This window comes from Rousettus aegyptiacus, unplaced genomic scaffold, assembly GCF_014176215.1.
Source record: "Rousettus aegyptiacus isolate mRouAeg1 unplaced genomic scaffold, mRouAeg1.p scaffold_m13_p_7, whole genome shotgun sequence".
Taxonomy (NCBI): Eukaryota; Metazoa; Chordata; class Mammalia; order Chiroptera; family Pteropodidae; genus Rousettus; species Rousettus aegyptiacus.
The window spans coordinates 56,723,262-56,737,062 of NW_023416310.1; the positions used below are offsets into that span (position 1 = coordinate 56,723,262).

A 13,801-nucleotide genomic window follows, 5' to 3' on the forward strand; every position below is an offset into this window, starting at 1 on the left:
AAGGTCCTTTGTGGGTGGCATATGGCTTGCTTCTACCACTACTGTCTGAGCCAAGGGCCTGGCATGCATGTCTTAACAGCTGTGATCCCAGCATACGCTTTCTCTTTTGGAGACCTCAGGCTCTGGCCAGTTTGAACCACAAATGAGAAAGAAATGAAATTCATGCTTCTTAAGCCAAAGGAAAAGATACATAAATTTAAAAGACGTGTGATAGATAGAGGGAAATTTGCAGCCTGTAGGACCGTAAATAAATGAACATACTTATATATTTTTACTGGGAAGACAATAAAAAGAACACTGCAATGGAAAATTAGGTAAAACACCCTCGTTTCACAAAAGATAAAATATAAATGGCCAATAAATATGTACAAAATATTTACTTAGTAACCAAAGAAATGAAAATTAGAACAGCCTTCAAGTACATTTAGCAAAGATTTGAAGGCCTGCTAATAACCAGGTTGGTGAGAGCAGAAAAGAGGCACTTATTTACTATTGGGCAAGAAGTTGGTACCATACACACAGAGGGGCAGTTCACTGTGACAGCCCATATGAAAACTAAAGAGGTGCACGGTTTTCATCCCCAAACTTCACATCTTGGAATCAATTCTAAGGAAACAATCAGACTAGTGAACGAAGATATATGTACCAGAAATTTTATTCCTCACAACCTTGTTGATAATAGTTGTTTAAAAATGAATTCGTATCAAGAAAAAAATCTTACGTGACAATTAGTAGTGATGACAGGTATCTATATATTTATTGACCTGGAAAAGTTATTTGTATGTATGTATGTATGTATATATACATGCATGTATGTATATGTATATGTATCTAAATGTATCAGAGTGACATTGGTTAACAAAATTATATAGGTTTCAAGTGCACAATTTGATAATACATCATCTGTATATTGTATTGTGTTCACCACCCAAAGTCAAATCTTCCTTCACCATTTATCTGACCCCCTTTACCCTTATCTACCTCCTCCTTCTCACTTTCCCTCTGGTAACAACTAAACTGTTGTCCGTGTCTATGAGTTTTTTGTTTGTCTTATTCGTTCGTTGCTTTCAGTTTCATATCCCACGTATAAGTAAAATCACACGGTTCTCAGATTTTTCTGACTTATTTCGCTTAGCATGATAATCTCAAGATCTACACATGTTGTCACAAATGGCAGTATTTTATCTCATGGCTAAGTAATATTCCCTTGTACATATGTACCACATCTTCTTTATCCAATCATCTATTGAAGGGCACTTCAGTTGTTTTCATGTCTTGGCCACTGTGAATAATGCTGCTATGAACATTGGGGTGCATATACCTTTATGGATAAGTTTTCAAATTTTTTGAGTAGAGAACCAAAAGAGAGATTGCTGGGTCTTATAGTAATTCTATTCTTAATTTTTTGAGGAACCTCCATACTGTTTTCTATAGTGTCTGTACCAGTTTACATTCCCACCAGCAGTGTATGAGGGTTCCTTTCCCCCCATAACTCTTCAACACTTGTTATCACTTGTCCTGTTGATGACAGCCATTCTGACAGATGTGAGGTGGTGTCTCCTTGTGGTTTGACTTGCATTTCCCTCATAGTGAAGTTGAGCGTCTTTTCATATGTCTCTTGGCCATTTGTGGTTCTCTTGGGAGTAGAGTTTGTTCAGGTTCTCTGCCCATTTTTTAATTGGATTGTTTGGTTTTTTTTTTGTTGTTCAGTTGTGTGAGTTCTTTATATATTTTGGATACTAACCCCTTATTGAAGGCATTGTTTGCAAATATCTTCTTCCATTGGAAAGGTTATTTTTAAATGAACAAAGCGGTTTACAAAGCAGTGTGTATAGGATGTTCCTATTTTTAAAGAAATTGTTATATCTCCTTTTGTATCTGTGCAGAGAAAAGTTTGGAATGATGTATAATGTTACAATGATTTTGTTGTGGATTTTAAACCTCAGTCATTAATCAGGCAGACATAAATGTCAATGTCTTTATTTCTCTATAACTGAGCTCATTTTGGTTCTTAAGCCCCCAAACTTCCTATTTCCATTTGAAACTAACTCAGTCTCTTATTGTTTAATGCTCAGTCCCTTTTAGGTAACACTCACTGAATCCTCCTTCCCTTCCCCTGGGAATGACTTACAGATTGCCCTGTCTTGAGAAGAGGTGTCGGTGACATGCTCTCCCTGATCCTCCACCTAGGCATCACTCATCTTTCCTGATTTCCACTTGCTTGTGCTCACATTGGCTACACATGTCTGGCTTCTGCTCCTCTCAAGGTCCTTGAAATCAGTCAGCACTTTGTCTTCAATCATGGCTTTTTGTGGGCCCACCATTTTGTCCAGAGTGAATTCTGACAGCCTCTTGGGCTGTGGGGTGAGTTTGCTCTCCTGCATCCTGCAGGAGGCACCTTGAGAAGGTCCTCTGGCCTGTCTGGACCCCCTCTTTTGGGCCGTCCTCTTCACTCTTTTTGACGTCGTGCTGGAGGCAGCCTTCTCTGGGGAACTTGTGTTCTCCTCGTGCCACATCCTGGAAAATGAAGAACAAGTCTCTTGCTTTTGGGCCCTAATGCTTCTTCCCTGTCTTCCTTTGGGGTGCAGGGTGCTGGGCACTCCTTAGGGAACCTCTGACTCTCAGCTGTAGCCACTTCTTGCCAATTCTCTCCTACCAACTAGTCAGCTCCTGTACTTCGGAGTAAAGCGTCTTTTTCCATGAACAGGAGCTCTTCCCCATGCTTGCTTGTGGGATGGACTATTAATACCTCTCTTTCTTCACACTTTGGATCTTCATCTTCTCAACCAAGCTTTTTAAAAAATTTAAAACACTCTCCTCTCAGACCTCGGTCTTGCAATTGAAATAATGGTCTTCAAGACAATAATCTGCTATAGATGTACAAAAATCTACTTAAAAGTTTAAATGCAGAGGCCAAGGATTTGTGTGCATCATCCCTATCTCAAGAGCAGATTTCTAGTAAGCTCTCTCTTGTGCTTGCATGGTGGAGGGGTGTGGAAAACGGATCAAAAAGTCTGTAACTCCGTGTCAAAGTATCCAACCTGCTATAGGGCTCTCCAGGGATTGGAGGGATTGTGGGTGATTCCCACTCTTGTTTGGTCGGCAGTTTATGAACTTTTTACAATCATTTCTTTTATAATGGGAAATATAATGACAAAAGTTATTTTATAAATAAAAGGACACTTCCAGGCACTTACACCTTTAATGTTAAAGGTTTTATTTATTCACTTTTCTGTATATTTTGATTCCTTAGCACCCTAACAACCTCACCTCATCATGGTGAGTGGACTCTGGGAGAAGGGAGGGTAAGAGGTGGGGGCCGGCCTGGAAGCAATTTTAAGAGGGAGAGGCAATATGGACATCTACTTCTCCATCAAGGAGGGGAGTGAGGTAGACCCCCACTTGGCTACCCTCGGGGTGAGGCCGCAGCTTCTGCATCATCTTAAGGGACAGTGTCTTTTTCTCTTTAGCACAAGGAATTGGACTTTGTTAGCATTGTTACTGGTGTCGTATCACATAGGAACTGATCTTTATCGTGCACAACCCCACATAGCTTTGAGAAGATAAATCAGAGCAGAACTAGAATCAACGTGGAATTTCAAACAAAGGTTGGAAGTTCACTTGACAAAAAAGATAAAAAGAAAATTCCTTTTTACCTCTTAACAAAGCGACAGCTCTTAAGCGGCAAGCAGCAGAGCATTTCAAATATGGACGTTTGCACCTTCCCACCACGCTTGAGTCCCTGACCACGTGAGGTATTTCCTGAATTTTTTAAAAAAGCTTAAAGATTTCACGTCTATCTTTTATGGTACTTTATGTTCTCATCTTTTATTCTTCTCAATTTTGAATTTTGTGAAGGCATTAGCAAAATAATTGCAAAAGTTAGTGTCTTGCACACATGGAGATGGAGTAAGGCAGCCCAGCTTCTGCCCCGCCATCCTCTTGGAGCTGGGGATGGAGTCTCTGGCTGATGTGTTCGCCTTGGCCCAGCCCGGGGTCTATGCAAATTGGGCTGGCTCCGGTAGAGTGAGAGGGCTGGTCCCGAGCTAGAGCCCCTTCCCACAGACATCCTCCAGAAGACACTGACACGACTGCGCCTCACACCCAGAGAGGACAGAAGTGGCTCTGGGTTAGGACTGTGGTTACAGATAGGCTGGACAAGACCAACACAGGGCACAAGTTGCGGGTTCATGGTCCACCAGCTTAATTTAAGGCCCTGTTGAGGAAAGAAGAAGGGAGAAGGCGAGCATGGGTGTGAAAGCTTCTCTTCAGTGCAGGCAGAGAGCTTGTGGAGGAGCCTTGTCATGAGGGAGATCTCTGGAGTTCTGGAGACGGCCTCACTGGGCCTCACTCAGCTCCCCATTGGCAGCTGAGAATGAGGGCCAGCGAGGGGGCAGTGTACCTGGCTGTGGACCTATAGCCAGTTGATGGCAGAGTTGGGACCAGGGCCCAGGCCTCCTATCCCAACCCACTTCTCTTTCTGTTTCAACAGGGATGGAAGGCCCAGCTCTTTCTGGTACTGGGGAGAGGTAGTTGCCGCGGTCTCCTGGGCAGCTCCTTGGACCCCCAGGTCCTACTAGCTGTCATCAGTGGGGGAGCGATAATATCAAACTGGTCCCTGTAGGACAGGCCTGCATTGGGGCAGACATTTCCTCTCCATTTCCTCCCTACCACCTCCCACAGGGGCTTGTGATTCTGGAGGGTATGAGGAGCAGAGCTGGGCTCCGCCTCAGATGGAAGAGGTGGACCCTGGGGTGTGAGCTCCGGGAGGGTAGGGGGCTCACTGCTTTATTGATAATTCTAGCCTTTGCCCTTACAAGGTGGCCTGGCCACAGACTCTCACTACATTTTTAAAAAGTGAGTGAAAGAATGAATAAATGGCCATCATGTTAGGGGATGGCTCCAAGCAAGATTGTAAAGTGGACTAAGTTTGCTTTCCAGGAACTTCAAATGCACTGTTGTTATATCTGTCCCTCTTAGGGTCACTGCCCTGCCCTGAGGCACCTGATCGCAGAGGCTGTGTGGGACCCAACCCTCCATCCTAAGGTGCTGCCTCTGACTTATACAATGATAGAGAGGGAAAGGGGGCTCAGGAGGGAGGGTCAGATGATGGTGCAGTTCCTGGCAGCAAAGTCTGATTTACCCTGAGTTATAGGAAAGGTTAGCCTTGGTCTGAACACATCACATAGTGAAATCAGGAAATCCAGAACATGGGCTGTGGGGGAGCCTCAGGATCCTTGAGCTGGGGCCTGTGATGGGGAGGATGGAGCACCCAGCAGTGTGGCTGCCTCTCTCTGGGAAACAGAGGCGCCCCTCCAAATGGATGCAGGACCGTCCCCTCTCCTCCCCCCAGTTGGGGGCCTGGACTCACCTGGCTGCAGCTTTGAGTTCTCATCAGAAGTGGGGGCTGTGGACACACTGGAGAGGACTGACCGTGGTTGCACACGCCCCCAGCGCCTGCCACACGGACAGCATTAGGACTTTGCACCCCACTTCCTATTCCCAGTTCAGAGGGGGACCGGAGGATCCTCCCAGAAGGGCAGCTCTCCCTCCACCTGCCCCCAGGTGGATGTGACTTTCTAGACCCTCTCAGGTCATGCCCTAAACCATGGACTTCCAGCCTTCTGGATTTAGAGCCAGAGGAGGAGGGATGCTCTGCTTAGCCCAGGACACCCACTTTGCATGTGTACGCGCACGCGCGCGCACACACACACACACACACACACACACACACACTGAACAACACTGTTCCATAATGTACATCAAACCCCACTCCTTACAGCTGCCCTCTTCCTTCCCATATTCCTCCTTTTTCATTCTTTTGTGGCTTTTTCTTGACCCCTTTGAGTTTGCCTTTTTCTATATTAAAACAATGGGGGGAGGGGGCTGCCTTGGACCCAGGCAGGGGGCCTCTGTGGATTGTGGGCCAAAGAGGGTGGGGGGCTCCGGGAGCTGGGGAAAGTCCTAGGACCATCTGAGAGTGGAGGGCTTACCTGGCAGGTGGTGCGGGCATCCCAGCCCCTGGACACCAGGCTCTGCAGCTGCAGTAAGTGCTGCTCCACAAACTGCTCGCACTGAGGAAGGAGACACAGACAGGGTGTGGGTGGACCCAGGCCTGTTGCAGACTGTTCTGCCTTGTGCTGTCCTGGCCTCTCCATGTATTTGGATCACTTCAGGGGTCCCTCTGACCCTGTACAGGTCCAGGCATCAGCCCCCTGAGCAGCTGCCATGGGCTGAAATGTAGGTATCTATGGAGATAGCTAGAGACATTGGACAGAGGGTCCCGAAAACCAGGCAGAGGGACAGAATCTTAACTACCAGCATGCCTCCACCCAAATTTCAGTTCTAGAAGAAATCTTAGAGCTCATTTGGTCCTTGAGACTTGATGTGCGGGGCAGTGGAGAGCCCTGGAAATTACTGACCAGGAACACCAGTTCAGAATGCTTCATTCTGGGATCTATCTTATTTATGAAGGGAGTTTACTGTCATTGATTCTTAGTACTGTGACTCTAGGACCTCACCTTTTGCAGGTGGGTTTGTCCCTAGTGAGTCACACTGGGAAGAGGGGCAGGGCTGGGATAGGACGGAGACAGGCCCAGCACCTCAAGAAGAGGCCAAGCCCTCTCCTGCTCCACTTGGCCCCAGCATTACCCATCTCCTGACAGACAACTGGCCTCTCACTTCATCCATGAGGAAGGACTGCTGGACCTCCACGCCCACGCCCTTCATCCAGAGGCTGCTCCTGACTGCATCGGGTTTTGCCCTATTATGGTCCCATCGTTATTTGGCCTAGGTCCTGTCTGAGCTCCTCAAGGGCAGAGGTCCGGCCCACTTTTTGTGTCTCTGGCTGGAAAGCCTTTCCTGGTTCAACTGTCCAAAGTGGGCAGGCCCTGGGTCCCGAGTCCCCATCGTCTGCCCTACCTTTTGCCTGTCCATCCAGGAGCCGAGGCAGGCCTGGCGCATTGCTTCTGGCACAGTCTGCTCACTGCTGTTCCCTGCCCGGGTGGTCACGAACATGCAGAGGTGGCACTGGGAGTCTTGCGGTAGCCATTCTCCCGGCAGGGACCCCAGAGCAGTGAGGCCTAGACAGGGAACAGTCAAGGCTGCCTTACAGAGGTGATTGGTTCCTGTCCTCCCTGGTGCATGCAGGGAGACCAGGGAGGGAGGGGTACTGCAGGGCTGGGGGAGAGGGGATGAGAGTGGGCAATGTCAGGGCTGGGGCAGCAGGCTCACCTGGGTTGCTACTATCCTCAGTGGAGCACCGGAGGACAAGGCCGCAGACCAGCTGGGGCAGCATGCGGTCCATCAGACTGTCCAACAGGATGACAGTGTAGCGCTGGGCCAGGCATTGGCAGATGCCGCCCGCCACCAGGGGTACCACGTGGCATACCTGGGCCACAGCCTCGGCTAGCACACCCTGGGGTGGGGGGGCGGCGAGAGAGGGCGGGATGGAACCTTCCCTTGCAAGGTCTACCCTGTGCCAGCATCAGATAGGCGCACTTAGTAGACATTCCCTTGTTTCCTTCAGAGAACTATTATGCTGTTTACAGATAAGGACACGGAGCATCATAGAGTCTAGCAGACTTGCTCAGAATCAGTAAGCGAGCTCAGGAGCCAGGTGACCCAGCTCTGACTCTAAACACTGGAATTATCAAAAGGGTCACAGCTAGCCCAGAGATGTGGGCATCGCCAAGGTCACATGACAGCCTGTGGGGATGTGGAGCTACATCTGTGTCTTCTCCTCCCTGACCCACAAAATTAATCTGTGGCTTCTGAAGCCAGCACCCAGCATGTCCCTCGTTTCAGGGGCTCTGGGGGAAGCCAGGTATTTCCCACCCACCCCAATTTCAAACACAAGGTCTGAGCTGAAGGGCAGGGAGGGAGGCGGCAAGCACACTGGCTCATACCTTCACCCCTTCATTCACTCAACCAATACATGTAAAAGACTTGCATGCAACAGGCTGGCCTTGGCCCTGTGGGGAGCAGGCACAGGAAAGTGTATTCTCTGGGATGTGACACTTTCCAGTTGAGTACATTTTACCAAATGTACTCACCTGCTTGCATGGGAACCCACACTTGTCCTCCCCTCCTGCAATGACAGGTGGGTGATCCTCACTCTGTCAAAGGCCAGCCTATCCACTTGTGCACTAGGTCAACCTGTCCCCACCTTCACAAATGCTTCTCCCTGCATCATCCTCTCCGTCTTGCCTCGTTACTTCCCCCAGTGATGAATGGGACTTGGGGAGCGAGCCTCATTCTGCCCAGTGATCAATCTCATCTGCTTATGAACATGCTAACGTGGATTCCAGCATTAAAAAGCCCCGTCCATCTCTACTCCCCTTTCCAGAAAGACTTCTTGAAAGACTTGTCCATACTTGCTGCTCCACTTTGTCCCCTCCCTTCTCCTTAGAGGCCACTCCACTTGGACTTCCGTCTCCACCCAAACAGCTCTCTCAAGGTCACAACAACCCCTGGTCACGTCCTATCTTGATCCCCTGGCAGCCTTCAGCCCAGTTCACCACTCCAGCCTTCTCGAAATACTCTCTTCTCTTAGCTTCTGTGACATCAAGCCATGGTCTCCATCCCCCTGCCCTGGCCCAATTTCACTGGCCGTTCCTCCTTAGGCTCCTTATCTGGCCCATGCCTTTGCTTGATCAGGCCTTTCCCACCATGCCCCAGGGGGATCCCGCCCATTCCCTTGGATTTGGATTTTTCCATTTTTCCGTAGCCAGAGACTCTCAGATTGCTGCTGTGACCTGACTTGTCCCCTGAGTCTGGATGTCCGGCTGTCTGCTTGACATACCCTCTTGTATGTCACACAGACATTTCGAACAACACGCATAAGGAAAGAACTCCTTACTTTTCTGCTCAATCCGGTTTCCTCTCGAGTTTATCCACCCCAGCTGGTGGTTCCCTGAGCCAAAGTCCGCACAGTCATCACTGGTTCCTCTCTTGTGCTCACTCCCCAAGTCCCATTCGTCACCGAGTCCTGTTGCCAGCCTCATAAACATACCCCAGTCTATCTTCTCATTTCCATCCCCTCCTCTATCCTCTCTCATTTCGATTTCTTTGGGATCTCCTAATTATTTCCATCAGCCTGATGCATTCTTTAAACAGCAGGAGAGTGATCTTTCTGAAGTGTAAATCAGATCATGGTGTCCCCTCCTTGAAACCCCTCACCAACTATAAATTACGTTCAGAATAAAATCCAGTGTTTCTTAATTCAACTTAGACCTTTCTGTATGGCCTCACTGTGACTACCTCTCTGCTTTCTTCTCTGACCACTCTCCGCCTGGCCTGCCTGCTGGAGCCACACAGGCTCTCTGTTTCTCAAGCTTGCCAAGCTCATTCTTGATGGAGATTCATTACCCATCAGGGCTTTGTTGACCTCTAGGACTCAGCTTAATTGTCACTTCCTCAGAGACTCTCCCTGACCAACCAGCCTAACCTCCGCTCTCCCATCACCGTCCATTACCTCATTTTGATTTTATTTGTGACTAGACTGGACAATCTGAGCTGCCCTTCCCTTGTCCCCAGTGCCCCTCTCTGCGCCTTCACCCACTTACCCAGCTATCCACCCACAGCCAGAGTGACCCAGCTGGCATCCGGAAGACCTGGGTTTCCCTAAGGGATCTCCTGGGTCCTGGATTCCTGCAGCTGTGAGAGGTCACCAGGCCTTGACTGTGGGTCTCTAAGAAGGTGACCTTGCACTCCTTATGTAGCAATAAGGAAAGACAAGCTCAGTGGTGACCAGGGAGTCGCTTTCCATGGGCTCCTTTCTTAGCGTGGACCTGCTGTCACAGCTCCTAGATATGGAGGACTAAAGGAGGGTGGCAATGGACAGCAGTGGGCCCAGCCCCTCTTGGAAGGACTGACCATAGCTGCTAATGTAGATTGGAGTGTTGGCTCCAGCAAGTACTTTCTCAGCCCAGAGCCTAGGTCCCAGAGTCTTCCGCCCAGCACCTGACACTTGCCACCTCCTCTCTCACCAGCCTACAGTCTAAACCTTCAAATTGGCCCCAACCCCTGCATGGATGCCTGTCCATAGTTGCCCACTTCTTATGAAGCCTGAGCAGAGATGCTGAAATGTAAGCAGGCTGTTTGGGATTAGGGTGAGTTTTTTTGGAGGATTGTGGCCAGGGATGTAGTTTGGATTTGCTCAGGGGCTTGCCCGAAGAGTGGAGGACTGCTCACCTCATCTGTTTTAATTCTCTGCTCTGAATCTATCACTCTGAAAAAAATCTCTCCTCCACAATGCAAACTCGGGAAAGCAGGGACCTCGTCTGCTGCTGTGAGTCCTCAGTGACCAGATGGCCTGTGGGTGCCCATCTGAGAGGAGCTGATGGCGTGGAGCCTCTCCTCACTTGGGCCCTATTTCAGAGCCGGACAGCACTGGGCGATGGTCACTACACGTCTGGAAGTGTCCACCTTTTGTAAAGGTAGGGAAGGGAGTCCATCTGTGGAAGTTCTCCTTTTGAAAAATTAAAGCACCCTTTCTATAGAGACCACTGGGGATTCTTCTCCACCAGGTGCTGGGCTGCTGAAGGACAAGACTGGGTCTCATTCATTTTTGCGCTTTGACATCTGGCATAGAGTGGGCGCCTAATGTTTGCGGAGTGAACTCTAGACCTGGCACCTACTGGGCCTGAGCCTGAGCTCCAGGGTCCCCAGGATGGGGATAATGCACAAATGGCTCTCCTTCTAACTTCTGGCAGCCAGCTGGCCCCTGCCAGGGGTATGATGAGGAGGGGGAAGGTGGAGCTGAGGGAGCCTCACCTTGGGAATCATGGCTTGAATCCGCTTGATCAAAGTCCTGCAGAACCAGCAGAAGGGGAGAGGGATGGGGAACTGCTGCTCAGAGAGAGTCTGGGGGAGAGAATGACAGGAGGAAGCTGGGCCGGGCACTGACAGAAGCCTCTCTAGGCTCTGCCGTCCCTTCTTCCCCTCCCGCCTCAGGCCCTGCCTAGAGCTACTGCTCTCCCTTCTGGTTCTGTCCCTCCCAGGACCCAAGTGCTCATGCACCTCAGCTATGTCCTAGCTCTCTGGATCCTCATCTATCTGGTTTGAGGGACCACCAGTGTGGGGCCTCCCTCACCTGTGTCTGAGGCCTGGGCCTCGCCTGGAGAGCCTCAGGCAGCACAGGGAGAACAAGCTTGTCCAGCAGAGTGTCCGGCAGCTCTGGCTCCTGCCCTGGCTCAGGATGTCCAGCTCTGCAGAGGCCGAGGTACTTGCAGATGGCCCTGAGGTTCTAGGGAACAACACAAGGTGAGGGGGTGTTGAGGGTGGAGAAGGGAACTGCATTTCTGCTTAGGCTGGGTCATGGACTCAGGGACCAGACCCATTGTCTTTGAATGTAGAATGGGGAGAAGGCTGGGTGGGACTGTGGTTTAGAACTCTGTAGTAGACGTGAGGGAGACAAAGAGGCGGAGATGGGGCCGTGTAAGGACTCTGGGGCAGGTGTCTGGGAATGTGCATGAATGAGTGCGAGCATGTATATTTGTGAGAATGAATGAGTGTATGCATGTATGTGAGAGTGTGTATGAGTGTGTAACAGGTGAGTTACAGTGAAATCAAGTGTGTATGAGTGTGTGAGTATGTGCAAGTGTGTAACAGGTGAGTTACAGTGAAATCAAGTGTGTATGAGTGTGTGACAGTGTATGCTCATGTGAAGGGTGTGAGGGTGTGTGTGGTGTTGGTGAGTGTGCAGGCCCGCTGTGTACAGCTGAGCAGATGGGCTGAGAGCTGGGCGCCTGGCTGAGGGGTGCTGTGTTTCCTGGACTGGTTGTGGGCAGGGTCTGTGTGCATGTGGTGGGCCAGGTGCTGTGGGTGTGGGTGGGCATGGGAGTTGTGTGGGCAGGCAGGTCGGCGGGCCCTCACAATCTGGCTCTGGAAGTAGTCGATGACCAGCGGGAAGTAGAGGTCGAGTACATGGCGGCACTGGGGCACCAGCAGCTTCAAGGGGAGGACGTCACATTCATGCTCCAGGAACTTCTGCGTCATGTTCTGGGAGGCAGGCGGGAGTCAACAAGGATGGACAGGGGACAGATAGTCAGCCGGCCTTCCTGAGGTCTGCCTCTGCCCAAGTCCCTGCATGCAGGGCCGCCACCTGACAGACCGGCCTCCTTGTCCCCAGGACACTAGAGTTCAGAGAGTGCCAAGGACTTAAGTGGCTGGGCACAAGTAGGTCCTCTTCCCCCTCCAGAACAACCATCTATCTCCAGCTGTGCTGCTGAACTTCTTCCTAGACCCTCTCCTGGCCGGGAGGCACCTGGAGTCCCCCAGCAATCCCAGGGCTCGCCCGTGTCCTGGAAATGACCCCTTTAAGGGGTTAACTTCTTCTTTCTGCTCTATCCCCCATCTCTGTCCTCCCAGCTTCATCCAGGGGCTGGGCCTTATCACCTGGAAAATGACCTCCTTGGTCATCTTGGTGAGGGTGTGGGTGATGTCCTCACATTCCTGGCACAGGTCATCCTGGGGAGGGGGCACACAGTGGGGAGGGCAGATGTGAGTGGGGGCCATGCTCCCAGCTCAGGTAGGTGAGGCTGCCCAGCACCCTCTACCCCAGACCTTCAGCCCAGTGCATCTTTGGGTGGTACTCACGGCTCCCGCATGTCCCCAGACCTCCTGCAGGCAGTGCCCTAGTTTTCTGCACTGCAATGCTTGCTCCAGGCTTTGGCACCAAAACACAGGGCCCTGGGCACAGGCCAGGGGTGGGGTGGTCCAGACAGCTGCTGTTTGGGGCCAGAACCGTCTTAGGATCCAGGCCGCACCTGGCACCCTGACCTCACCCCACTGCCAAAACCAGTTTTATTGGTAATGCATGGCCGTTAAATATGCTATAGTCAGACAGCTCTAGGTCACCTGCTCTAGTGCCACCAGCTGTGTGACCTTGCACAAGCCCTGGAGCCTCTCTAAACCTCAGCTTCCTCATCTTTAAAATGAGGCTATACAGACTAGGTAAATGCCTAGCATAGAGCCAGAGCTCAGTAGACAGTGGAGATGGCCCCAATGCCCCTCCACACTGGCCTCAGGTGGGAGGGAGGTGGGAAGAGGTTGGAGGACTCACCAGCACCTGGGCCACAGAGCGTGGACAGCAGCAGCAGCCAGAGCAGCAGGTGCGACTTGGCCATGATGCCTCCACAGCCTGGACACTGCCTGGGACCCTTATAGCTGCGGGCAGGGGTGTGGAGGAGGGTCCATGTGGGAGCAGCAGTGACCTTAGTGTTTGCCTTTGTCCTGGAGAGCCCTCCAGGTGCTTTGACCCTACCTTTTCCCAGCAGTGACACTCCTAGCCGCGCCTCGCCCCGCCCCTCCCCCCCCCCCCCCCCCGCCACCTCCCCGCCCCCCCGCCACCCACCCCACTTTCCTGCCTGATGCCTGTTCCTGCTCTCTTTGCCCCTTGCCCTAACTCTCATGGGCCTAGACTGGACTCCAGGCTCCTTCCAACCAGGAGCCTTTTGAGCCTCAACATCAGGCCCACTTCTCTGGGCTATGGGAAGGAAACCGAGGCAAGGCCAAGGAAGTCAGAGTGACTCCGTCCCAACTTCACCCAAGGCCTCTTGGGCTTCCTCTGCTCTTGAGCAATGCTCTTAAGAGCTTCCTGCCTGGCTCTCGACTGAGGGCAAGCACCGGAGGTGCAAACTGGGGACCTTCCTAGGCCACCCTGTCCTTATGTTTTCCTCAGAAAACGGCTCTGTTTCTATGGACACATGGTTGGCCTTAGCCAGAAGAGTGTTTACATGAAACAAAGAGGAAACAAAATGTTAGAGCATCTGCAACTGGGATGTGGGAGCTGAGATTC

General features: G+C 51.0%; 1 protein-coding gene across 5 annotated transcripts; it reads right to left on the reverse strand.

The window, feature by feature from the left end:
* Positions 1-2,438: 2,438 nt before the first annotated feature.
* SFTPB (surfactant protein B) lies at positions 2,439-13,197 on the reverse strand. 5 transcript variants are annotated; one of them, XM_016136681.2, is made up of 11 exons: positions 13,067-13,197; positions 12,601-12,731; positions 12,400-12,471; positions 11,878-12,003; positions 11,096-11,248; positions 10,777-10,866; positions 7,234-7,417; positions 6,922-7,082; positions 5,994-6,074; positions 5,372-5,457; positions 2,439-2,517 (listed from the first exon to the last, which is right to left on the reverse strand). In XM_016136681.2, the coding sequence occupies exons 1-10, from the start codon at positions 13,128-13,130 to the stop codon at positions 5,395-5,397; spliced, it is 1,125 nt and encodes a 374-aa protein (XP_015992167.2). In that variant the 5' UTR covers positions 13,131-13,197; the 3' UTR covers positions 2,439-2,517; positions 5,372-5,394. The 5 variants fall into 5 exon arrangements, with proteins under 5 accessions (XP_015992167.2, XP_015992187.2, XP_015992159.2 ...); XM_016136701.2 differs by lacking the exon at positions 2,439-2,517 and adding an exon at positions 3,201-4,216 and having other exon boundaries at positions 7,234-7,336; XM_016136673.2 differs by lacking the exon at positions 2,439-2,517 and adding an exon at positions 3,201-4,216.
* Between the last annotated feature and the right edge of the window lie 604 nt (positions 13,198-13,801).

What these genes read in the sequence shown, in the direction of transcription:
- SFTPB (XM_016136681.2), bottom strand. Translation starts at nt 13,130, where the DNA reads ATGGCCAAGTCGCACCTGCTGCTCTGGCTGCTGCTGCTGTCCACGCTC. An exon ending in GGCCCAGGCCTCAGACACAG is followed by an intron (nt 10,867 to 11,095) that starts GTGAGGGAGGCC and finishes TCTCTCCCCCAG; the next exon opens with ACTCTCTCTGAGCAGCAGTT. An exon ending in ATGCCCGCACCACCTGCCAG is followed by an intron (nt 5,458 to 5,993) that starts GTAAGCCCTCCA and finishes TCCGTGTGGCAG; the next exon opens with GCGCTGGGGGCGTGTGCAAC.